The 24,554-nt window shown below is 43.9% G+C and overlaps 3 protein-coding genes across 4 annotated transcripts; all 3 read right to left on the bottom strand.

Annotated features, from left to right (window-relative positions):
• Window positions 1–10,400: 10,400 nt before the first annotated feature.
• LOC100281127 (uncharacterized) lies at window positions 10,401–14,167 on the bottom strand. 2 transcript variants are annotated; one of them, NM_001154046.1, is made up of 6 exons: window positions 13,569–14,167; window positions 13,353–13,466; window positions 12,244–12,342; window positions 11,649–11,723; window positions 11,195–11,262; window positions 10,401–10,791 (listed from the first exon to the last, which is right to left on the bottom strand). In NM_001154046.1, the coding sequence occupies exons 1-6, from the start codon at window positions 14,058–14,060 to the stop codon at window positions 10,719–10,721; spliced, it is 921 nt and encodes a 306-aa protein (NP_001147518.1). In that variant the 5' UTR covers window positions 14,061–14,167; the 3' UTR covers window positions 10,401–10,718. The 2 variants fall into 2 exon arrangements, with proteins under 2 accessions (NP_001147518.1, XP_008674155.1); XM_008675933.2 differs by having other exon boundaries at window positions 10,573–10,852; window positions 13,569–14,162.
• Window positions 14,168–14,566: 399 nt separating this feature from the next.
• LOC100283244 (30S ribosomal protein S13, chloroplastic-like) lies at window positions 14,567–16,309 on the bottom strand. Its single transcript, NM_001156146.2, has 3 exons — window positions 16,097–16,309; window positions 15,263–15,502; window positions 14,567–14,982 (listed from the first exon to the last, which is right to left on the bottom strand). The coding sequence occupies exons 1-3, from the start codon at window positions 16,190–16,192 to the stop codon at window positions 14,806–14,808; spliced, it is 513 nt and encodes a 170-aa protein (NP_001149618.2). The 5' UTR covers window positions 16,193–16,309; the 3' UTR covers window positions 14,567–14,805.
• Window positions 16,310–18,933: 2,624 nt separating this feature from the next.
• Window positions 18,934–23,174, bottom strand: LOC100283054 (gtk16 protein). The gene is made up of 4 exons (NM_001155956.1): window positions 22,722–23,174; window positions 20,507–20,777; window positions 19,943–20,113; window positions 18,934–19,228 (listed from the first exon to the last, which is right to left on the bottom strand). Exons 1-4 carry the CDS (start codon window positions 22,979–22,981, stop codon window positions 19,097–19,099), a joined length of 834 nt encoding a protein of 277 aa, NP_001149428.1. The 5' UTR covers window positions 22,982–23,174; the 3' UTR covers window positions 18,934–19,096.
• Window positions 23,175–24,554: the final 1,380 nt, after the last annotated feature.

Below are 24,554 nucleotides of genomic sequence, written 5' to 3'. Positions count from 1 at the left end.
CATCGTGCTACAGTCAGCAGAGTCAGAGCTCCCTTCAGGCACCCTCCGTTTCAAGCAACCAACCGCCAGCAAATGCATGTTGGCACTGCGGAGACCCCAGTCACTTCAAGAATAACTGCCCTCAGTTGAAGGCACCCGGACCGACCTACTCCAACTCGGTGAATGGCCCCAAGATTCCCTCGGCACCTACCTCCAAGGCACCTCCTTCCAACAGCCAGCACAGCAGGACTCAGTACCAGGGCAGAGCCCGAGTCAACCACGTCGACGCTCAAGAAGCCTAGCAAGCCCCGGGAGTAGTGCTCGGTGAGTTCCTTGTTGAATTTACTCCCGCTACTGTACTTTTTGATTCGGGAGCATCCCATTCTTTTATAGCCACTAAGTTTGTGGAAAAGCATGGCATCCCCTCTACACCCCTAGCCATCCCTTTGGTCACCCGAACCCCAGGATCGGACCTCCTGTGCCAACTCAGGTGCTCCCAAGTCAGAATTCTCTTAAGTGGGGTAGTGTTCCTGGTGGACTTAACCGTCTTGCCATCCCAAGGGATTGATGTGATCCTAGGAATGGGTTGGCTAACTAAGCACAAAGGTATCATCAGCTGCGCAAATAAGACCGTCCTTCTCACCGATCTCCAAGGAAAAGTAGTTTCCTGTCAAGCCCAGCCGCCCGCCAATGATCCAATGATGTTTAACCTGGGAGCAGAAAACATGTCCGTAATCGAAGAGTTTGAGGATGTATTTCCGGAAGAGTTGCCTGGAATGCCACCCGAAAGAGGAGTGGAGTTCTATATAGACCTCATTCCTGGCACTGCGCCCACCGCAAAGAGACCATATCGCATGGCCCCCACAGAGTTAGCAGAATTAAAACTCCAGATTGCAGAACTGCAACAAAAAGGGGTCATCCGTCCCAATTCGTCTCCTTGGGGAGCACTCGTCCTTTTCGTTACCAAAAAGGATGGAAGTATGAGAATGTGTATTGATTATCGATCCTTGAACGAAGTTACAATCAAGAATAAGTGCCCTCTCCCTCGGATCGATGACCTCTTCGACCAGCTGCAGGGAGCCAAATACTTCTCCAAGATAGACCTCAGGTCAGGGTATCACCAACTGAGGATCAAGGAAGCAGACATTCAGAAGACTGCTTTCGTCACCAGATACGAGCAATATGAATTCACAGTGATGCCATTTGGGCTAACAAACGCACTCGCCTTTTTCATGAACCTCATGAATAAGGTATTTATGGAAGAATTGGATAAGTTTGTCGTGGTTTTTATCGACGACATCCTCATCTATTCCAAGAATCGCAAGGACCATGAGCGTCACCTTCGAATCGTCCTTGGAAGACTCAGGGCCCATCAACTTTATGCTAAGCTCAGCAAGTGTGAGTTCTGGTTAGAAAAGATAGCTTTCCTGGGGCATATCTTGACTGCAGAAGGGGTAGAAGTGGACCCATCCAAGGTGGAAGCCGTTTCAAAATGAAACAACCATCCAACGTCAGTGAAGTACGAAGCTTTCAGGGAATGGTGGGGTATTACTGCCGCTTTATCAAAGGATTCTCCAGCATAGCGAAACCTATGACCGAACTTCTCAAAAAGGACAATAAATTTGTGTGGACTCCGAAGTGTGAGGAAAGTTTCCAGATCATCAAGGAAAAGCTTACAACCGCGCCTGTCCTGACACTACCAGATATACACCAGGATTTCGTCATCTTCTGTGATGCTTCAAGGCAAGACTTAGGGTGTGTCTTGATGCAAAATGAGAAAGTTATTGCCTATGCATCCCGCTTACTCAAGCCCCACGAGCAGAACTACCCTACCCACGACTTGGAATTAGCAGCCATAGTTCACGCCCTGAAAATATGGAGGCATTATCTGATTGGGAACAAATGCCACATCTTCACTGATCACAAGAGTATGAAGTACATCTTCACGCAGCCGGACCTCAACCTCCGTCAAAGAAGATGGCTTGAATTGATCAAGGATTATGACCTCGAAATCCACTACCACCCCAGGAAGGCCAACATAGTAGCAGACGCCCTCAGCCGAAAACCTTTCGGGATCAAAGGGACCAACTTCTTAGAAGATTGGAAGAAAGAATCAGCTCAGCTAAATGCATGTCTGGGAGACAACGGTAGCCTGGAAGTCAAGCCAATTCTAGAAGATCTCATACGCAAGGCTCAACGTCTGGACGCAGAGACAGCCAGACTTATGGAGACAGCTCGCAAGGAGCAACTTCCGGATCTTAGGACAGATGAGCAAGGAGTCCTCTGGTTCAAGAACCGCCTGTGTGTACCAATGGGAGAGGCACGGGAAGTCCTGCTCAATGAAGCCCACAACTCAGCTTACTCCATCCACCCAGGAACCACCAAGATGTACCTGGACCTCAAAGCCAGATATTGGTGGAAAGGGATGAAAAAGGAAATAGCACAGTATGTAGCCCGGTGTGACACCTGTCAGCGAACGAAGACCGAACATCAGAAGCCCGCAGGCCTGCTACAACCCCTCCCAGTGCCTGAATGGAAGTGGGAAGAAATAGGCATGGACTTCGTGACCGGACTGACCCGAACGCAGAAAGGAAATGATTCTATCTGGGTAATAATCGATCGTCTCACCAAGGTGGCCCACTTCGTCCCAGTAAAAACCACTTTTGGAGGAGCCGCCCTTGCCCGAATATACCTTAAGGAGATAGTCAGGCTCCATGGCACTCCGTGGAAGATAGTGTCAGATAGAGGAATGCAGTTCACTTCAAAATTTTGGAAGGGCCTCCAGCAAGCAATGGGCACAAAGCTAGATTTCAGCACCGCTTACCACCCCCAGTCAGATGGACAAACAGAAAGAGTCAACAAGATCCTCGAAGATTTGCTAAGAGCCTGTGTGTTAACTTTCGACAGGGATTGGGAGTCCAGTTTGCCGTACGCCGAATTCTCGTACAACAACAGCCATCAAGCCAGCATCAAAATGTCACCATTCGAAGCACTGTATGGAAGAAAATGCCAGACTCCCCTAATGTGGTCCAATGTAGGGGAAAGGACACTTGAAGGACCTGACTTTGTTAAAGAAGCCGAAGAGAAAGTTGCCTTGATCCGCAGGAGGTTACTTGAAGCTCAGAGTCGACAAAAGAGTTACGCAGACAACAGACGAAGAGAACTCAGATTTGAGGAAGGAGATTTTGTTTATCTCAAGGTCTCCCCGATGCGTGGTGTCAAAAGGTTCCAAATGAAAGGAAAGCTAGCACCACGTTTCGTCGGTCCCTACCCCGTCATTAGCCGAGTGGGACCCGCAGCATACCGTCTTGAGCTACCAGAATCCATGTCAGATATTCACAATGTGTTCCATGTGTCTCAGCTCCGCAAATGCCTAAAAGTACCAGAAAACCACATCGATGCAGATGCAATTCAGATTCAAAAGGATCTCCAATACCGGGAAAAGCCAGTGAAGATTCTCGACTCAGCAGTCAGAAGGACCCGCAACTCGGAAGTGAGGCTCTGTAAGGTTCAGTAGAGCAGAGATGGAGAAGAGGAAGCCACCTGGGAAAGTGAGGACTCTCTAAGGAAGGAATACCCTTACCTTTTCTCGAGCCCCGTCTGAATCTCAAGGGCGAGATTCCTTTAAGTGGGGTAGGTTTGTAACATCCCAAAATTCTAAACCAGGTTTGAAACCCTATTCTACCCCTCCCCTCTTTTTACCTTCTACTCCAATAACTTCCTTAGATTTTTCCCATCATATGCATACACTTTGTTTGATCACAAGCACCTCACTTAGATTTTTATTTTTCAACACCTAGAATATCCACTAAATAATTTTGTGCAAAAAGAAAAAGAAACAAAAATGAAATGAGTTATAGAACTTAAAAAGAAAAAAAAGGGAAAGGAGCTTCCCCCCTGCTGGGCCAACTCTGGCCCATGTCGCAGCCGCCTCCCTCCCGCGCGCCCGCATCCCTCCCCCCCCCCCCCCCCCCTCGGCCCATTAGCCGGCCCGCTCGCGCGTGAAGTCACCCGCGCGCTCCCCTCGCTCCCTCTCGCTGACACGCCAACCCCACCCGCCAGCCCCTCTCGCTCGCGCGCTTTCCCTCACTGGCAGACTGGCCCCACCGGTCAGCCGTGTCGTCTTCCTCACGTATGACGCTCCGCCGTCCCCTCGTCGCACAGGAAGAGTTCGGCACCGCCCCGTCCTCCCCGCTTGACCAACGTCCTTGCCCGGTACCGCCCCGCCGTGGAGTCTCATCGGCGGCGCTGTGCGGCATTAATGCCGGCGCTGCGCACCTCACCGGCGCCCGCCGAGCTCAGCCGCTCCCCTTCCCTCGGGCGCCTATAAAAAGGTTGCCCCGGGCACCTCCTTCCCCGCACCGGCCTCGGCCACTACCTTTCCCCCCCTCGCCCGAGCGCAATTCGTAGAGCACCGCCGTCTTCCCCCTCTCCGGTGAGTCCTCCCCCCCTCCTCTCTCTCCCTCTCCGTTGGTCCAGCGAGAAATTAAGTGGACCAAGCAGCTCCCTCACAAGGCCACGAACCCGAAGCACCAATTCCCAGCCCCAGTCCCTCACCCAGAGCCCACAGGCGGCGATCCCTGCCGCGGAACTCCGCCACCTCCCCGTGGACAGCCCCCTCCCAACCCCCTCTGGCCGAATTGAGCCTACCCTTAGAATCGCCAGCCTCTGCCCGTACTAAACCACCCTCCCTTGGACCAAGAACCGGGCCACCGGCGGCAAACCGCCGTCGAGCCCACCGGCGACCGGCCCTTCTCCCTCGCTCGGCCAGTTCGCCCACGCCGTCAGGCCGTAGCGCCGTTTTCCCCCTCCGCTATCGCTGACGAGTGGGCCCACAGCGACGCCGTCGTCCCCGCGCACCCGCACCGTCTCCCTCGCCTGTGGGCCGCAGCTGGGCCGCAAGCGCGCCCGCGCGCGCGCTCGCGCCCGGGTGGGCCAAAAACCCTCCCCCGGCCCAGCAGAGAAGAAATCCTTTTTCTTTTTCTTTTCTTCACCTTTTTCTCATTTAATTAGTTTTCTTCAATATTTTATGCACCAAAAATTATCCAAATAATTTCTAACAAGTCCTAAGTGATAATAATGTTGGTAAATGACACACTACAATTAGTAGACTACTGTTGATGTATTGTTTATTGACTGTCTTAATAGAAGAAGCGGGGACCGCGGATCCGGAACCCGTAGCCCCGGAAGAAGGGCCAGAGCCCGATCTTCCGGAAGTAGATCTTTTGTGCCAGGAAAGCTTCGACGAAGGCAAGTCCATCCTTCCCTTGATGCATAAATTACCTATTCTCTCTACCACTGCCTAGGCCGGGAATTCAGGGGGGAAATTGCATTGTGAGTGAGAGATGGCCCGCATCGACGTATACATTCTAGATACGAAATATGGATCGGGAAGAAGGGCAATGTGTTTCTTCAAATTAAGACTCTTTTCGAAAAGTTATGCGATGAAGGGTGCTCACCCTCATCACCTTGGGAGTGGGATGATCAGGGACTCCCTGGTTTAGGGGAGGGCCTAAGGTGTTGGCTCAGCTAGTTTAGGCGTGAGCAGAAGGATTGTCCCCTCATATAAGGACCGACTTGTCATTTTCACTACCTGTACTCCTTTATAGTACAACCACTTGAGACTGTGTGGGCAGTCACTCAATCCGAACTCGTGCGGTCCAACCCCAGGGTTAAGAAGGCTGGGGAGCACCGGGAGGATAAGGAGGGGGAATGTTTTGTCCGGTTTGGACATGGTGGTGGCCTGACTCCTTCCGGATAACCGTTAAGGTTAGGACGTACGAGGAAGGAAAGAGATCCGGCATTCGGGTCTCGCGACGGTGAGATCGCAGAAACTGGGCTAGTGGGTAAAGTGTACCCCTCTGCGCAGAGTTGAAACCTATTCGAATAGTCCGTGTCCACTGGTATGGACGAGTCTGGTATGGCATGACAATTAGAGATTTTTCTATGAGTTACATAAAAAGGGAAATGTGTGGTGAAGTGGGTGTTAAGAAAGAAACTAAGGCCACGGGAGCGGGAAGCTCAGTGGTGGTTGAGTTTTGGTTATTTTAAAGACTTTGGGAAAAACCTTACAGCAACTTCCTTTCTCTAAGAAAATGATGAGTGACTTCAACTACACCAAATAAAGCATGTATATTATAGGTCTCTTTCTCTCTACGGGAGCGGGGTGGGCTTGCGGAATACCTAGTGTATTCACCCAGATTTATTTATGTTTTTCAGCAGCCGAAGACTTCTTTTCTGCTATGCTTGATTGAGAGGGCTGTGTCTGCACCCAGTTCTGCATGTGGCTTGGGCTAGTATATTTTCTTCCTACTGCGCTTCTTATTTTGGCTCTCTAGAGCTTGTACCCCGGTATTGTAATAACCTTGATCTAAACTCTATACTATTTGAAGTAAGGAATGTGTTTACTAGCCTCCTGGGACTAGTAATTGTATCACATTTGAGTCCCAAAGGATCGGGACGCTTCAACGTGTCAACTCCGGACCCCCGCCTAGCCTTGATCAAGGCCTGGGTATTCTTTGTCCCGAAATCCCGAGACCTTGTCGTGAGTGGCCCGGACCCCACACAGGGGGGTCCGGGGCCCGTTCCAGGGGTCCGAACACGCCCGTGGAGGTTCTGGACCTTACCCGGAGGTCCGGTCCGTACGTAAAGGGGTCCGGCACTTTCCCATGGGGGTCCAGACCCACTGTTGATATCCTGGAGTATATCGTCTTCTCTGGCCACGTGGTGACCCGGGAGCCGTCCACGTGATGGGGTCGGGTGCTGTTTACCACGCGACTAGAGATAGCCGCATGGGCACCGTGCCTTCACACTGTAGTAAGGGGTACCCCTGTTTCAGGGTACCAACAAACGTATACATACAAAGTAAATACTTGCGGATCCACCCAACATGTTTAGAAAATATGTAGCCGACATGGGTTTAATAGAACACCTATGATTCTGGACTAATGCATCATAAAATTTAACCATTTCCCTCAGGTTTAACTTCTCTGCTTTGAGATAGAAAAGTACATTATAGTCATTGAGTTTGGTAGTGCCTAACGAGTTGTTGTAACATTTTGGTCTTGGTGTACTGATATATTAAGGACTGAAATTATAAGTTAAGAAATTAAGGAGTTAATGTATAGGTATGAGAACAAGGGGGATGTTGGGGTTGATCTTCTCGTAACCATGTCAGTCCTATCCTAACGTGTCCTGATCGGAGACACAACAATTAAGGACCATAAGGCCCATATTACCATATATATACTAGGTGAGTGCCCGTGCGTTGCAACAGGAACGTATAATACCACGATAACTTATATACAAAATATGTGTTATACTGTTATAAGAAAAGGTTTCATAACCCATTTGTGATCCTGGGCATACATAAATTTTGTTATTTTAATCTAGTTGTTTCACCACTACATTGCAATCATCAGTACCATGCAGACTTCAATATATGCCACGATTTGCATGGTCTTGTCATTGGAGAGCACGTCCCACACCTGTCGAAAGACTTTCCCTCGTACATCATCAGTCATCAGGCACGCACCACCATACGCGCTTGCTTAAACAAAAGGCAAGTGTGTGTGTTTGCGAAGAGAATTAAAGGCAGGCTGGCACAAAAGCTACCCCGACGGTGGCGAGGATGACGAACTGCTAATTGCTGCCATTCATCCTCTATGTCTCCTCCGGCGCCGAGATGACGCCACAGTCCTTGATATAGTAGTCATCAAACACACACAACATGGCGAGTCCCGACAACTCTTGGCTTGGCTGCCAGACGAAGCGCACCCCGGACTCATCAGCGAGGTAGTACACCTGGACATTGCACCATCGGATGCGCTGCTCCTCTGTATACATCAAGTTCGAGGACACTCACACAATGACAGCAATGGCCGTCATCTCAGCGCACAAGAATTCATGGTCGGTCGGTAGTGACTTACGTGGAAGGTTGGACTTCAGGTGGACGATGACATGGACGGCGTGATGGCGCCATCGTCGGATGTGGTGCCCAAAACAACCCGGGAGTCACAGACGTTGGCGACGACCATGAGGTCCTCCTATTTGACGATGGATAGCGTGGTGCAGTCACTCTAGACCACGTCCAAGCGGCGGCTGCACCGGAGCTTGTCGTCCACATCGGCACATGCGGCCACGTAGGACTGCTTCCAGAGGTCGAACTGGCAGTCGTCAAGCTTCTTCTCTTCGTCGATGAGCAACACCAACGTGAGTGGCTCCTGCTAGTGGTGTTTGTTCAGGGTTTCCAAGTAAGAAACATGGATTCATCCTTAGCGTTGGTTTATGAAATTGACTCACAAGTTAGATCCATGGAAAATATTACGGAGAATAAATGCCACGCATGCAAAAAAAGGAATTTAAGTTGAAAAAATTATTCAAACAAAAGAAATTGCATGCAAGGCTCTTCTTTAAATACTACCCCTCCATCCAAAAATATAATTCAAGAATCTCAGTGATACTTATCTACTACTGTGCATTGTGAAAGGGTAGCATGAGATGTAGTAGATGTTTTCCATGTCATAGATGCAGATAGAAACACACATGTGGTGTAGCGGTAGCTACTGCTCGCATTGGCCTGAGGGGGCGCATGTTCAAATCCTCTTGCGGCCATGTGTTTTTGACTAACCATCCTCTCTAATTGAGGTTAGTCACATCATACCAAAGCCATATTAGGATCGCATTTTTTCTGGTCGTTTTCATCGCTTGATTCCCTACCCAATTCTCCACCTGATCCCCTACACCTCGATTCTGATTCCTTGTGTCACTCCATCCCATCCTCTTTCACACCACAAACAATAAAAGGGAAGAGATAGTCAGCACGGGAACTAACGTTCACTATTGTCAACTCTTCCTCACATATCTGAACCGATCTATTCTCTCTGTGGTTGTTGAAGGGAAGGCCACATCCTTCCTCACCGTCTCCGTGTGAAGAATCCATGCCCTAATGGGGACATCCTCCTTATGCATCTAGTGGCTAGGGTTAAGGGCAAGATCCCTACTTTTCTTTTGATGTTAACTTTAGAAATATTTTGCTCATTAATAAGAAATCAAACATAATATTGTTCCATAAAAGGTTGGTTCCCTGCTATACTCAGTTACTATTTGATCACATTTGGTAGTGCTCTATTTTAGATCATGTTTTCACAGATTTTTCTTTTACTTCCAACAAAGCTCAATGCTCAAAAATGTTTTTATCCATCCATCAAGAGTTCATCTTTGGATCCCACTCATTTGGGAGCCTCCGACACTGGGTCTGCCCATCAGGAGTTTATATGCCTTTTCATCCGATGATTGGATTGCAATTCTATACTTGTGGAAAGCTTATGATGATTGGATTGCAATTTTGTACTTGTAGAAAGCTTGAATTGTATGGACTATTAGCATTTACCTATTTACCTTACACAAGGACGACAATCATATGAGTGTGTTCATTATCTAGTATAAATATTTGTTATTAATATCTTATGCTTTACTAAAACAACTGGTGTTGATTTGACAAAAATGATATTGGGTTTGACACTGATAGTATAGTCATTAAAAGCAACTATAAGAGTCTCTGCAAATTTCAATCTCTATATCTAACATTTCAAGAGTCATTCAATGAATTCTCTTTGTATATCTCTCTTGTCGCCAACGGAATCTCCAATTTTTTGTCTCTAATCTCTATACTCTTCAAAAAATCGGTTTGTCTATTGGAGCAATTTCTTGGATTTGTTTTCTAAATTTTGTGATAAAGAGAAATGTAGAGAGTGTCTTGGAGATGCGTAAGAAAACTCTAGTTGTGATCTTTCATAAAGAAGAGTTAGGAAGTAGTCCTTTTTATTCAGTGTTCCATACCAGTTTCCTTTTAAAAAAATCCTAGGGAACCCTTCTTCGCAACATTAAACATTACTACATGACTACATTACACCTAGTCCCCCATGTTGTAGGTTGCTTGAGTGCACACCTGTTGTAAGTTGCTTGAGTGCACAAAGGTTGCACTAAAATCTATAACTAGGGCAGCATATATCCTTAAAGTGACACATGACACAAAATCCCATTTCATGAAGTGCTCTTTGGCAAGCTAGAGGAAGCAAGAGCTAGACATGGACATGATGAGTAATTTTCATAACTGCAAGCCAACCATGATGAAATAGAATGTATTGAAAATATCCTTGTGCGGTTGAGGTCGTATTTTAAGGGAGGATAAGCATTGTGGAGACTTTGTAGGCAAAGAATTAGCACTCTTGTGGAATATTATATGCTGACACAAAATATGCCTTAGTTTGTTGCATAACAATTAGGATTTTGAATTTAATTGTATACCATGTGGTAAGTAGAACTCCATAAACTCCCTTATACCCAGCATTCATCTTTAAATGCTCAAATTGGGCATCTTTCACATGGAACACCAATGCACCGTAAGAGTGCCACATTTTATGAGAATCCAAAAGCAGCTACTGATATTTTTCAGAGTGACGATGTAGTTGGATCAAAATGGATTATCATTGCATTTTCTATACATTGATGTGTGTTAGTCTTCACACGACATGTTCTCTATCGTCTATGCTTAAATCTTGGGCCTCATTTTGGACGCGGAAGTCTTACTGGTTTCTCAGAAAATGTACAGCTTCCCCCCAAAAAATTTATCTTTCAGATGTGATATTTAATATTTACACGCCTTACATTACCTCAGTCTTCATGCGAGGAAGAAGAATGTTACACATAGCTGACTCCTAAATGTTATCATAACATTATTATAATGGAACCCTGTATGCTGGGTCGACCATCTTCAGTACGAACAAGTTTCCCTTGTCGCCTCTCGAAACCCTGCAAGCAAGGTGTGGTTTCTTACAACTTAGCGAACCCTATCAACAAGGCCCATGCATTGCTGAACAAAAAGAGGCCTTAGTTAAGTAGTTACAAAATAAAAGAATTTTCCAGCTTTAGTAGTTCAATGAGAGAGCAAAACTCATGATGGAGGAGAATATATGAGATGAGGCAACGACATACTGAGGTGTTTGGTTTCTAGGGAGTAGGGACTAATTTTTAGTCCCTCCATTTTATTCCATTTTAGTTCCTAAATTATCACATACGGAAACTAAAAATTTTCGTATTTGATAATTTAGGAACTAAAATAGAATATAATGGATGGACTAAAATTAGTCCTTAGAAACCAAATATCCACTAATGCGACCACTAGAAGCCTTTCGGAGGGGGTAAATATACTAACCTGAGCTCTTCATCAAGATAAGTAATCTCAAGTTCACCTTTACCACTTCCGGGTGCTTTGATCGGTATCTAATAATAGAGAAACTAAAATAACATTAGTTCACCTTTTTTGCTACCTAAAAATCGACTATGCTGTGTGTGTGTTGGGTGGGTGGGGGTAGGGGAGTTTCTGAGAGAGAACATACATAATGAGTATAAACAGAAAAAAAAAATCTAGCAATAGAAGTGAAGGATTACATCAGATCATAGAGTTTATATATGCTGAGTTCATGGTACACTAGCATGCCTATATGTTCCCTACTCAGCAGTGAATTACTTTGGTAAAACAAAAACAAAAGGTAACAGCTCAAGCATAAACTAGACAACATGAATTATAGACTATTAGTGTAACGTCCAAACTTTCTTTGAACGCCAAGCAACATCTAAAGTAATGCTTGGAGGATAATACATCTTACCAAACCAAATATCTTGAAGTAGTCAAATTTAACTGCCACTCTTCTAGAATTCAGAGGTACCAAGTTGGCAGTAACCTGAGAAGACAAAACATAGGTAAATCACGCTAGCACCATGCTTCAGGGAATCAACCAACACAAGTAGTACAAAACCAGCAACAATATTGAGTATGCTGCTAGGAATATATTTGCAGGCAAAAGCCTAGAACATTACATGTAGCATAGCAGCTGTTCAATGGGAAATGCAACATAACTTCAGAAGAAGATGAGTTATATAGTTGCAAGCTGACACTAGAAGAAGGTTCAAACATGGAAATGAACATGTTATTAAAATCAAGCCAACACTTCACTAGTCACTACTGTGATCAAAGCTAACACGTTCCTTTATCCAGAGCACAAGACAGTGTCCTACTTTCAAAAACTGCTTGGCCATAAGCCCATAACACATCAGAAAGATCTCAGCCACATGCCACACAAAAGGTACAGCGTGTCGTTCCCAGATGAGAACTCTTCGCTTCATAACATAGAAAGGGATTGAAGAATGCTAAAGAGAGAGAAAAGCCAAAAGTACACCGCAACAAGTTCTAGCAAAAATTACCTGATTAAAGTAGGGCCAAGTTTCCATGTTTTGGGCTCTCAAATTGTCGGCGTTGATTGATTGGTAAATCTTCCCAAACGGCCTCAGATACTTTGGCCTCTGCAGTAGAAAGTGAGTAGAATTTGTCATTCCTGTAAAAAGAACTATAACTATTTTCTACTTCAGCAGCATGCCAGGAAGGCCGAAAAAAATATAAACTATGAACCGAAAGTCCTTTTCTTCCTCGAATTTAAATTCAAATTGCATAAATTCTACATACGTGAAGATTATCACTTGTTGCCAATTTACCACTATCAAACAATAAAGCACACAATCTTAAGAATTTCTACAGTGCTGATGCATGTATTCACCTTTAAGCTTATTAAAGCATCTCCACTTATCCCGGTGCCCTAAATTAGACTATAAAAACTCGATCTGCGGGGATAAGACAACCCCGGATATTATATTAAAAAGACCTTCTCACTCAGATCGAGAAAATCCCCGAACCTCTGCCCCACCCATTCGCAGCGACACCGTAGCTCATGTGAGAAACGACCGCGACCGGGACCGAGCCTTACACCCGTGCTTTGGCGTGGGACAGACGATGGGATTTGTTTAACCACAACCTAAAATTCGCTTCTATGGGGAGTCGATCCCAGAACCTGAGGAGTGTTACTCAGGCCACCTAACTAACTCTGTTAGAGGCTCTTTCGTCCTAAATTAAACAATAGAGATCAAGCTTAAAAAAAACTGCTCCAATAATACCTTATTTTATAAAAAAATGTCAAAAAATATAGGTCACCTCCTGAAGTGCCACAAATATATTGTATGTTATTGTGATGTCTCATGTCTAGATCTAAACGAATGGACACTTTATAAAACTTTCATTTCCATTCCAAACGAACATAGTAGATTAACATATTTATGCTAATCACTTGATTTGGAGCTTTACCGTTGGAGCTTGATTTTTTTTGTTGATGCCCTAAATTCTATAAATATATTTATTTTAAATTTTTAGGACATTTTTACATGGTAACATTGTTAGAGATGCTCTTAGAACCTATAAAAAAAAGAACTTACTTTTCAGAACTTCAGAACCTGTACATTGGTGAGGCAAAAAGGAAATGAACCTGTGGCTGCAGTATACTTGTGGAGGTGGTATAGAGAAGCTCCCATTTGCCGTTTAGGAGATCGGACTTGAGCGGCTCCTTCACCTGGTTCACCGCCTCCAGTTGCTGAACAATCTGAAGCAAAAAAAGAAAAAAAAATACACGTGAGTCTCTGCCATCAACCAATTACCAAATGCACGGTGCGTCCCTCGTAGCTACTAGTTTCTTCGTCCTCACCTGCTCGACGCGCTCCTTGTCCTCGGGCGTGGCCTCGGCGCCACGGTCCAGCGGTGCAATGGCGTCGAGGAGCTCCTCCTTGAGCCTCATCGCCTTCTCAGCGTCCTTCTCCCCCTTGTTCCCTGTGAAGAACGGCGGCAGGAAGGGGAAGGACGAGATGCCTGCTCTCCACCTGCCACCGCCATCCCTACCGCCGACACCCGGGGCCGCGGCGAGCGCGAGGCCTGGTGCTCTCCTGCGTTCGCTGCTCCGCGACGACGCGGGAAGTTGGGAGGAGGCGACGACGACGACGCTGGGGCCGGGGCTGGCGGCCAGCGGGCGCGAGGATCCGGGCGCGCACGAGACCGAGAAGGCGGGCGCCATGGCACGGCGCGACCCGGCACCGCCGCACGGGGAAGCGGAGGGAGACGGTGGAAGCTCGAGCGGGATTTTTGCGTGCGATTGCGGTGGAAGTCGTGTGATTTTCAATAGCAGGCCAGCAAGGCAGAGCATATCGCGTTTATTTGAGTGGTGGATAGAGCGCGCGGGCGCGGCGGCCCGGGTGCCGCCGGATGGGGGAGCAGGTGGTGGTGTCCGTGCACCGGTGCAAGCTTCGGCAAATAGCACACCACGGGATCACAAATTCACAGTCATCCGTCATCCGTGCTCTGCAAGTTGGGGGCTGATGAATGCCAGGAAACCTTAATGGCTTCAATCAAGTGATTCAAATCATCTTTATTTGAAACCAAACACAATTTAACCATCGTCCTTATCAAGAAAAAAAACATAACCATCGACGGGTAGCCAAAACTTGTTTTTTCAACTACATTTGTTAAGGGGAGAGATCTCGAATCATAACTCTTCGCCACATGATCATCTCGTGCAGGGATGAAAACAGGTATACCAGTGGCAGGTGAATAATCCCCAGAACACTGGATCTGGTAAATAGTAATTCGTCAGGAGCAGTCTGGACTCCTTGCATCGAGCATAGGTTGGGACAGAGGAATACAAATGGATGTAAACAAGAATTTGATCTTCATTTATAGAACCGACCCATATGAGCTAGTATGTCATTGCTACAAAATCTGCAGCAGCTGATGGCTACCCCATGATTTGTCAATGGCAGCATAAAAGCTCGAAACAAAACACCCAGCAGTAGTAGCGCTACACACACACACACACACACACACACACACAGAGAGAGAGAGAGAGAGAGAGAGAGAGAGAGAGAGAGAACTTCAATACATGGCAATACGATTTATTCATCCTGGGAGGCGGGTGACTTCTTCTTGGCAACTGAAGCCCTCTTTCCCTTAAGTGTCCGGCAGTTGTTCTTTGTCCTCTGGCCACGAACTGGGAGTCCAAGCTTGTGCCGGATGCCCTTGTAGCACCTAATCTCCTTCAGCCTCTCAATCGCCACACGGTTGAAACGTTTCTGTAAAGCATACCAAACAGCAGTGTGCCAGCTCTCAGCGTTTTCACTCCCTTGGAGTCCAACATCGATATAAAACTAAACAGTTAGGACAGTCAGGAATCATCTATGACTAAGGAAGTGAAATTAAATACGCAGACCTGCAGAATGAACTTCAAAGCTTTCAAGGAATCATTGATATGTTAACTAAGTAACTATGGTAACCATACAAGTCGTTAATCATCATGAACTACTGAATCAAATAACTGCAGCGAATAATCGACAAAGGGATCAGGGACGTTACAAGGTCTCCCTCAATCATGTACTTGCCAACCTCCTTACGGAGGGTGATGACCTCCTCCTCGGAGAGGTCCTTGGTGATCTTGTTATCGAAATTGAGGTCCAGGAGGATCTGGCGTGAGCGTGAGCGTCCAATGCCATGTATGTACTGCAGCGAGTACTCCACCCTCTTGTGGTTTGGAATCTCAACACCACCAATACGGATGCACTCGATCCGCAAGCCACCGTGACCGATTCCTCCCTTCTGTCAGGCCACCCAACATACAGCACAATCAAAAACCGCAAAATAAACCACCAACATGAGCCTGGGTATGAAGGGTCATTCAGATGGGGATAAATTAATGATGTATCGAAGTTCATGTTTGTGTCGTATTCAGGCTGTGCGCACAATGCAACAGCGATAATAAACAACAGCTCCTATAATCAGGTTCAGAATTTCAGATCCACATCAAAAGTCTAAAGAAACATCCTTTTCTTTGCTACTAGAATCAGTCATACTGCTGTACCATGAAACACTAGCATTACTGACAATGCGCTAGAAAATTCATATGCATGAACCAACACGCGCCATTTCCTACCAATGTATTGAAAATTAGCAGTTCACAGAAGACCATCCTTCCAACGCTCCTGACACGACCATCCCAAGTAGGCCTTGTTTTTGGATACTCTCGTATTCAGCACAATCAATATGTATTGATATAGATTAGAGTGAAACTAAAAAACTAATTTACACCCCATTCCAACAAGGCCGTACAGGGTTAGAAAAACAAGACACCCCAATCAGACAAGCTCCCTGGACGCAGGGGGGTATAGGGGTATAGCAGAAGGCGGCACTAACCTTAGCGGGGAAGGATGCGGAGGAGCTGCGGCCCCGGGTGGAAAGGGACAAGGAGGAGGGTGCGATGGGGACGGAGACCATGGAGAGGGTCGCCATTTTTGCTCTCCTGTGGAGCCGCGCGGAGGGCGAGAGGCCTGTGCGTCCCCGGTCTATCGGATAGAAAACCCAAGGGCGGATGATGATAAGGTTGCGTATGCGTAGGCAACCTTCGATGACCTAGTGGCCTTTCCCTATGTGTGTTTTGGACTCGTTGGCCCAATAGAAAATATAACTTTTTTCTACTCGTTCGTTCTAAAATAGTATTTCCTCTCTTCTAAATTAAAATTTATCTTATATTCATACAATATTTAATGTATGTATTTTAAAAGTGTCTAGATTTATCTTTATTCATTTAAATATAGACATAAACACTGAGAACTAAAACAACACATATATAAAGTAAACCCTTCAGATCTTTGATGAATCCAGCATTAGTCTACAACGAATTTTATTTTGGTACAGAGGGAATATTATTTAAGATGAGTATATATATAATGCATCAGTTTAAAATTTACAAAACCCACCAGGCAAATCATATACACACATAAGTACATAACCTCTATTGACTAGCCCTAAGGGCTAGTTTAGAAACTTAAATCTTCTCCTTGATTCCCGAGGATTCCCCTCAATCCCTAAGAACCTCAGAGGTGATTTAAGTTTCCAAACTAGCCCTAAATATTCCAAACAAATTATATCTAGACTTAACACACCATCAAAATCCATAGTTCATATTGCTGGATAACTCTCTCTCCCTTAGAGATGGCAATGGGTACCCGCGACCCGATACCCGATGGGTATTTACTCCATTAGGGTATGTATGTGGCTAAATATTCTACCCGTGGGTCTGTTATTGGGCAAAAATCTTCACCCAATGGGTAAACGGGTATTAGAACGTTCCGCCTTCACCCATACCCGTTAACCCGTGGGTATAAAATACCCAATATAAACTTAGCCCAAGTATGAACTTTGACTTTAGTCATCCATCTTTTTTACTATTTAACAACCTTTTAGGCCATAATGTCATAGAAGGCTTAACGACAATTTAATGACCATGTAATGTGCTATGTAGTATTATCCTAGTGTTACTACTTTATCCAATTATCTTTGGTGTGTTGAATGGATGGTTAAATGATACTAGAAATTTTGTAATGGTATTTAGATGGATATACTTGACATTTTTATCATATAATATTTTGATAGATGTTTAGCTTTTGTGGGTACGGGTGACCCGATGGGTGACCCATACCCACATGAGTAAGGGTATGAGGGTAAATCCATACCCGCCAGTGTATATGGGTGACCCGATGGAGTTATTTTTGTGTCGTGAGTATGGGTATGGGGTAGTAATACCCGGTGGGTATTTACCCATTGCCATCTCTACTCTCCCTTACTCAAATCCAATGGACAATATTATCTAGATCATCTATCACCCCTCCCTCCCTCCCTCCTCACAACCTCGCGGCCCTCAGCCCTCAGCCTTCCACTCCCTCCGCATCCCCGCCGTCGCTGTATCAACTCCTCCCCTCGTGCCGTCGTCGTCGATCTCTCTCCTCTATAGGATCATAGTGTTAGCATGGGCTATATGTTAGTTAATAATTAAGATGTCAGTGACACATCAAAGTGTATGTAAAAGTGTCAAAAGATTGAAAGCACCTCGCACAATAGATTCAAGCGTAAGGAGAAACGTATGCAAAAGACACAGTATGGTTTCATACTTTCATCGAATTACCAAGACATTGATGTCGAGTGAGTCGCAGCGGTATCTTAAAATGTATTTGTTTCCCTTCTAGATTATATAAGTTGGATTATGGTGGAAGGGTAAGAGAGTAAAATATCACTTTGAGACTATAAATAAGCTAAAATAAGCTAGTGTTGGGTGGCTTATTTTAGCTTTTTTGTGATCAAGGTAATATTTTACTCTCCTACTATTTCAGCATAATCCAACTTATATATTCTAAAAGGAAAACAAACAAGGCCTTAGGATGATAATGTTTGGTTTTTGTGTTTGGTTTAGGAGCCGGTTGATTAAAACGGAGCTAGCTTCCCGCTCCCTCTACACGAGCCGGATGATACCGCTTGATTTTTGTGTTACTCCTATTAGACCTACTAGGCCTTATTCGTTTACATCAATCTAGCTTTTGATTAGTATGGATTGAAATTAAATCTATGTCACATTTCATGGCCTAAAATAATTCAAGTCTACTCAAATTCTTTTATACGGTTAAACGTATAATAGATTATAACCTAAGGGTTTGAGAATTTTTTAAACAATGAAAGACAGATTCTATATATAGCTCGTTAGGTATGGAACAAATCTATAAAGATATTACACAAATTTATATTTATATTAAAATCTATGGATCAAAAGAATAATTAGCTTTAAGTGATACATGGATTTAATCCCATCATAGGATTAGATTGAGTGCAAGGTATAGATTCACTCAATCTAGAAGCGGATTAAATCTATAATCAGATTTCAAATCTAGAAGCGAATTAAATCTATAGTACGATTTCATCTCTTGTAACCGAACAAGTTCTTACCCGATGTCCCCTAGCATTTTATAAGACACCCCGAGGGCACGACAGCTCCATGCAGCGATGCCCGGCTGTTGCGCCCATTTCTTAAAACACAGTATTTTGATATTGATATAAAGTGCAAATGTGCAATGCAGAGGGCGATACGAAGGGCAAGACAGCCCCCCCCCCCCCCCCCCCCCTATGTCAAGATTCAAGAACTTCTTACACAGGATTCAGACAATAAGTATGCACAGATACAGGTCAATAATGAACAGGAGACATGCAGATACAATGATGGCATCATCTAGTATTAGAAAGCATTCGATTCGATTTTACATCTCTACGTATAGAATTGAAAATGTATACGATATCAAGAAAACAAAAGGTAAAAAAATCCTAATACATTTTGAACATCTAAAGAAAGTATGTAGATGCTCTAAGACATCATTCGTATGTTCTCTTCCTTTTCAGGATTGTTGGAACGACAACAACAGATCCAATAAGGAACAGAACCACTAATGTCTTGAAGTCATACAACTCTCTAACTGATTTCAGATCGCCTAGGGCTCTACCAGCCTGCATGACAATGACACGAAAATTATTAGCAAAAAAACGACTGAAAATGCTCAAAAAAGTATAATCAAGGAACAGGACCGTCAGGCTCCAAACAAAGGTAAGATTCGTTATTTCAATGCAATACACTGAGAAGGTTGGTAAAAGAAGAGCACTGGAGTTACAGTTACAGGGAAGCATAAAGTGAGTGAAGCGCACAGCTCAAGTGGTTTCTAGGTCAAGGAAGTAGCCTTTAGCGGTAAAAAAGGTAACTCTTCACAAAGTATAGTCTTAGAGGTTGCACGGGGATGGACAGTACGGATCTAACAAGGTTCCTACTGGTTAATTGGAATTAACAACAGTTAAAGGTAAGCAGTCCCCAGGCCCAGACACCCATGATGATGTTTGCTCATCCATCTTCTACTAAAGTACTAAACACAGAAAACTTCAAGGATATGTTAGAGGCTTGAAGCCATCAGCAAAGACATGCTTAGGCAGTTCATGACACATGTTATCTTTCATCTTCACTGATCAAACTTCAAAACAAGAATAATGTCATACATTTAGAACACTAAACAATGACGCATATTTGATACTCTTGATGTTTAAGCACCCAAGTCCATGTTTCAAGTGATTTCTTAACATACAACATGGACTTCGGTTCAGATTAATGATTCAATATAATCTAAAAATGAGTTAAACAATCATACCAAATCTGTTGTTAAAGAAGAAGATTACCTTTACAGTAATATAAGATGCTGGAATAAGACCAACTAGTGTTGCAGCAAAGAAAATATGGAAAGGTATGTCAACAATCGGTGACGCCATATTTATGAATGTATTGGGCAAAGTTGGAGTTATTCTCAGAAAAAGCATATAATTCAGCAGCTTTTCTTTCCTCTTAGCAATCTGCATCAAACACAATAGTATTTGTTACATAATCATACATGACTATAGGTCATTTTCATGGGTAACATATCATGTGCATCAATCATATTGCCATATTGGTGCAAGCGTGCAATCAAGTGATCTGATTTATCCAATCAAAATCCAACGGTGCCTGCTATTTTACATTTAACCCCTTCCAGCTGAAACCTAGTACCTATTTTACATTTAACACCTTTCATATGAAACCGTTGGGTCTAGATTGAATGCTTTAAATAGTTTGATTGCACGCTTGTACCAATTGAGTGATCGCACAGTGTATGTCCCCATTTTTATGAAATAAATAAATATCTGTACTTTGCGGTGCTTGCAGGATCTCAAAAAAAAATATTAACCAACAGGCATAGCAGAAGATACCTCTGATTGGAAATATCTCAGTTTTTCAGGCCACAACCAACTAACCAAGGGCCTGCCAATCAGCTTGGAGACAAAATAGCAAGAAGATCCACCGGCTGTGGCAGTGAAAACTACCAAAATGCCACCTTTAATCACTCCAAAAAGAGCCCCAGCAAGTAAAGACATGAATATTGTCCCAGGGATCATGAATGTTTGCATGAAGATGTATATTGAGCAATAACCCAATATAAAATTCGTTTGGTAATCTCTCGCGTAAACAGCAAGATTGTCTCTGCAAGTTTACAAAAACTTATTAGCAAGCAGCAATATATATGTCCTATTCCAAACTATATCCACTAATTTCATTCTCACCATACTCTACAAAGACAGCAGACATGAAAATTACTCTTCCAAACTGTAAGTCGTTTAAGCTTTCCAAGGTCCATACTTTTTGATATGCACATAGATACATGTTATCGCTATGTCTAGATACATAGTAAAAACCATGTATCTATAACAAAATAAATGACTCACAATTTTTTCTTGTTATTATGATATTATCCACCAAAGGCAACAGAGTCTAAGCCTACCAGAAATCAACTAAAACAAATTGGCTATGTGTTCAGTAATACCTGCACTAGGATTTAAAATTCTGAGAACTGTATGGCTAATAAACTAGTACAAGTAAAATGTTTAAATAGGAAAATAGCATCAGATGCACTCAGCTTGTATCTTAAAAGGGGGGGGGGGGGGGGGGGGGCTGTAATTGAAATGTAGGAGCACACCAGTGTGCTAGATTTTGCTAAATACTTGCAGTGTCTCTTAGGCACCTAATGAAACTGTTAAATTAACCAAAACAAAGCAAAATGAGTATCTGTGTTGTGTAACAAGAAATGTAAGTGAATAACTGAAAGTGTACTATGATTTGGTGAGTGGTTGGCTGGTTGTAGCAGATATGCAAGGTGACACCCTAATACATCAGAACAAATGACAAATTGGTAGTTATTATAACTAATTTACAGTGAGTTCTTCTCTTGTTAAATTAGTAATCCAGAACTGAGGGATAGGAGAAACAATCCTATGATTTAGTTGATGGTGACGGAGGTCAAATGTCTATTCTTAAAAGGGCGTATCCAGTGCCGTAGGCTTCCCGCACTGTGCCAGCTCGGGTTTAAATGTTCAGATTTACATTTCGAATAACCAGCTCGGGTTTAAATATCTATTTAGTATTTACAAGGATAAATCGTGTTATCTTGATGGAAAACTACAAAATAAACCTAGCTCTTGAATCATATTAGATTCAGGATCTTATATTAGTGCCAGTAACTTTACAAGATTCAAATTATTGTATTGGATGCACAACAAAGCCTAAGGAACTCGTACCAAACCTCAACAGGAGGTATGGATAGAATGGGAATATTTACTTTTTTCAACAAAAATGGTAATGGTACAGTAGTCCCAAAAAAAACTGTAACTAGTTAATTTGGTACCACAACAGCATTGGCCAGTGCTTATATTATATCTACAACTAAATACTTCTCTAACATGTAAAACCCAACATAAATGTGGGTAGCATCTTTCTTGTATGGATGATGGTAATGGGAAGCTTTGAAAAATTGACTTGCAAGCCCAATATACTTGCAAATTTCCCCTGCTAAATAACCTGAGAAGAATTATAGTGTTACTGATTACTGAGTACTGACTCCCGAGAGATAGAATTTACAGCAAGAAAGAAAGCCAGTCGCTGTCCACGACATTTACGCTATTGAACTCTGTACAGGCAGTACAGCCAATTAGCTCCTAGTCTTGGCTTATTCCTAACGAGGTTTTGACTTAGACAACGTCTCCCATGTGGAGTCGCTGCAAGATCAGATAGGAAAGGAGCCCTCTTTTGTCCCCTTCATTGAAATTGGTAACCAACATATCAAATGTTCCTAACTGTCTAAATTTGCATCTACTAAAACATAGCTTCAGTATTATTTGACTGAACCATGTGTTCATCTTCGATCTCACGCATCACGAAATCTCACACCTCCATCAAGTTATTCTGATGTTGAAGAACAGCCTAGTCCTCAGAAATCGGCATCCGAAATCACATCCAAAGTAGCACTAATTAATCAATAGATACCATGCTTGCAGCATGATTTACACTACGCGCCTCAGATACGAAATAAGCCTGATCCAAATAAAAGGCCGATCGGGGGAACAAAGAGAAAGCGGGCAGGGATATGCGTACTTGAGAAGGCGGACGTCGGCAAGGCTGCGCGGGAGGCGGAGGATCTGCCCAAACTCGCCGCGTGGCGCGGTGAGGAAGACGCAGAAGATCCCGGCGGTGAAGAGCGCGAGCACGGCCGCGAACGCGAACGCCTCGGACCTCGTCAAAGCCGGGCGCGCCCCTGCGAGCTCGGGCTTGCCCTTCTTAGCGGCAGGAGAGTCGTCGCTGCTGGCGCCGGCGCCCGCCGCCTCGATGTCGCGGCGCGCGAACGGCATGGCCATGCCGGCGACGGCGGCCGCCGCAGCGGGGGTGAGGCGGGGGGCGCGACGCGGAGGGAGCGCCTGGTGCTGCTGCTGCTACTGACGCCGAGGCTACGAGGCATGTCTCGAGGGCGGCCTCATGGGGAGGCGGGCGACGACACCGAAGACAGGAGGAGGTCGGAGACTCGGAGGAGGCCCGGTGCGGTGGTGCGGTGCTATGTTCTGTGCCGCGTCGTGTTTTTTGTTCGGCTTTTTTGTTTTTTTTTCTTTTGGAGGGGGGGCGTGTTTGATCCGGCACGTCGATTGGGTGGGATGTGCCCGGATGTGTATTTTGTCTTTTGACTTGTCTACAGGGCCTGGACTTGGCCCAGTTATTTCCCGGGCCTCTGGTGACCAAGACTTCCTCGTGACACTACGACGACAAGTACAGTATTTTCATCTTTACCTATCTTTACCTCTATAAATACTAGTAGTATGCCCGTATTAACGATACAACGAACCTAAAAGACAATAAAAATTAATTAGGATAATAAGATGTGCAAAAATATGAATATTTGTTTATTATTATTAATAAACGCTGAAATCTTAGTAAGACGACAAATTAAAATGAAGTGAATATACATTAAGGATAATAATTTTCTGTAAAAGTTGAGTATCATTACAAATAAAATCATATTTATCTGATGTGTCTAATAATTTCTTGTATTTCTTCTGGAATGTTGTCTTTGGATTCATTGTCCTTGTACTTCATTAATTCTACTAAAAATTTGGTCCTCAAGACATTCCCATTCTGCATATTCATTATTACATATCATTGAACTCAATTAATAATCAATTATAGAAGAACGATATTGACAAAGTATTGGAACAAATAGGGTACTCACGGTGCAAATGCAGGATAACCTTATACCATTCCAAACGTGCATAAAGTTGATAACAAGAAAGGCGGATAAATCCCTACAAATTAAAATAATATGTTGTTACATATATGTAGACCAAATTAATAAGTTGTTCAGGTTAAAAAAATTACCAGTTTAATGTTCTTAGAACTCATGTTGGTACTATACGACACCACATATAAATATCGTCTTTCCATATAGGATTGGCCAATTCCATGGCAGCATTCATATTATTGCCAATATAATGTATTTTATGGATATAATGCATGTTAGGATCATCACCCTTAAACCATGATGGTATAGGCATGGAGTACATTATATAGATGCTTCTAGTGTCCATGTTAAGTACATATAAGGTGAAGTGACCCAAGAAAGAATCGGACAATAGAATCTACAATTTAAAAAAATAGTTCAAGTAAGAGAAAAAAACAAGATTACAAAAATGATGAAAGAGTATAGCTTACTTGTTTGCAATCTGAAACATCGTACTCTATGGTAGGCCAACATTCTAATAATTTTGCCAACATGTTGATATCTGGCTTTGCACGAAGGCGAGGGTCTCGACCAAATTTAGTTATGGACTACTTTTTGTTAGTAAAATAATGATATAATGAACACACTTATATGAATAAAGACTAATTACTTCAACTTACACAGAACTGTAGATCCATATAGTGGTATTTGTCTTTCAACAA

Source organism: Zea mays, chromosome 1, assembly GCF_902167145.1.
Source record: "Zea mays cultivar B73 chromosome 1, Zm-B73-REFERENCE-NAM-5.0, whole genome shotgun sequence".
Classification (NCBI taxonomy): domain Eukaryota; kingdom Viridiplantae; phylum Streptophyta; class Magnoliopsida; order Poales; family Poaceae; genus Zea; species Zea mays.
Note: the sequence above shows the minus strand (reverse complement) of the source record. Positions and strands in the feature narration are given on the sequence as shown.

Excerpts from the sequence above, each read along its gene's own strand:
- LOC100281127 (NM_001154046.1), bottom strand. The coding sequence starts at position 14,060 with ATGCTCTGCCTTGCTGGCCTGCTATTGAAAATCACACGACTTCCACCG. Across the intron at positions 11,263-11,648 it reads ACTTCAAGATATTTGGTTTG|ATACCGATCAAAGCACCCGG; the intron begins GTAAGATGTATT and ends CTCTATTATTAG. Across the intron at positions 10,792-11,194 it reads TATCTTGATGAAGAGCTCAG|GGTTTCGAGAGGCGACAAGG; the intron begins GTTAGTATATTT and ends CCTTGCTTGCAG.
- LOC100283244 (NM_001156146.2), bottom strand. The coding sequence starts at position 16,192 with ATGGCGACCCTCTCCATGGTCTCCGTCCCCATCGCACCCTCCTCCTTG. Across the intron at positions 15,503-16,096 it reads CCGCATCCTTCCCCGCTAAG|AAGGGAGGAATCGGTCACGG; the intron begins GTTAGTGCCGCC and ends GTGGCCTGACAG. Across the intron at positions 14,983-15,262 it reads ACATGATTGAGGGAGACCTT|AAACGTTTCAACCGTGTGGC; the intron begins GTAACGTCCCTG and ends TATGCTTTACAG.
- LOC100283054 (NM_001155956.1), bottom strand. The coding sequence starts at position 22,981 with ATGGCCATGCCGTTCGCGCGCCGCGACATCGAGGCGGCGGGCGCCGGC. Across the intron at positions 20,778-22,721 it reads GCCGACGTCCGCCTTCTCAA|AGACAATCTTGCTGTTTACG; the intron begins GTACGCATATCC and ends GTAAACTTGCAG. Across the intron at positions 20,114-20,506 it reads TGAGATATTTCCAATCAGAG|ATTGCTAAGAGGAAAGAAAA; the intron begins GTATCTTCTGCT and ends TGTTTGATGCAG.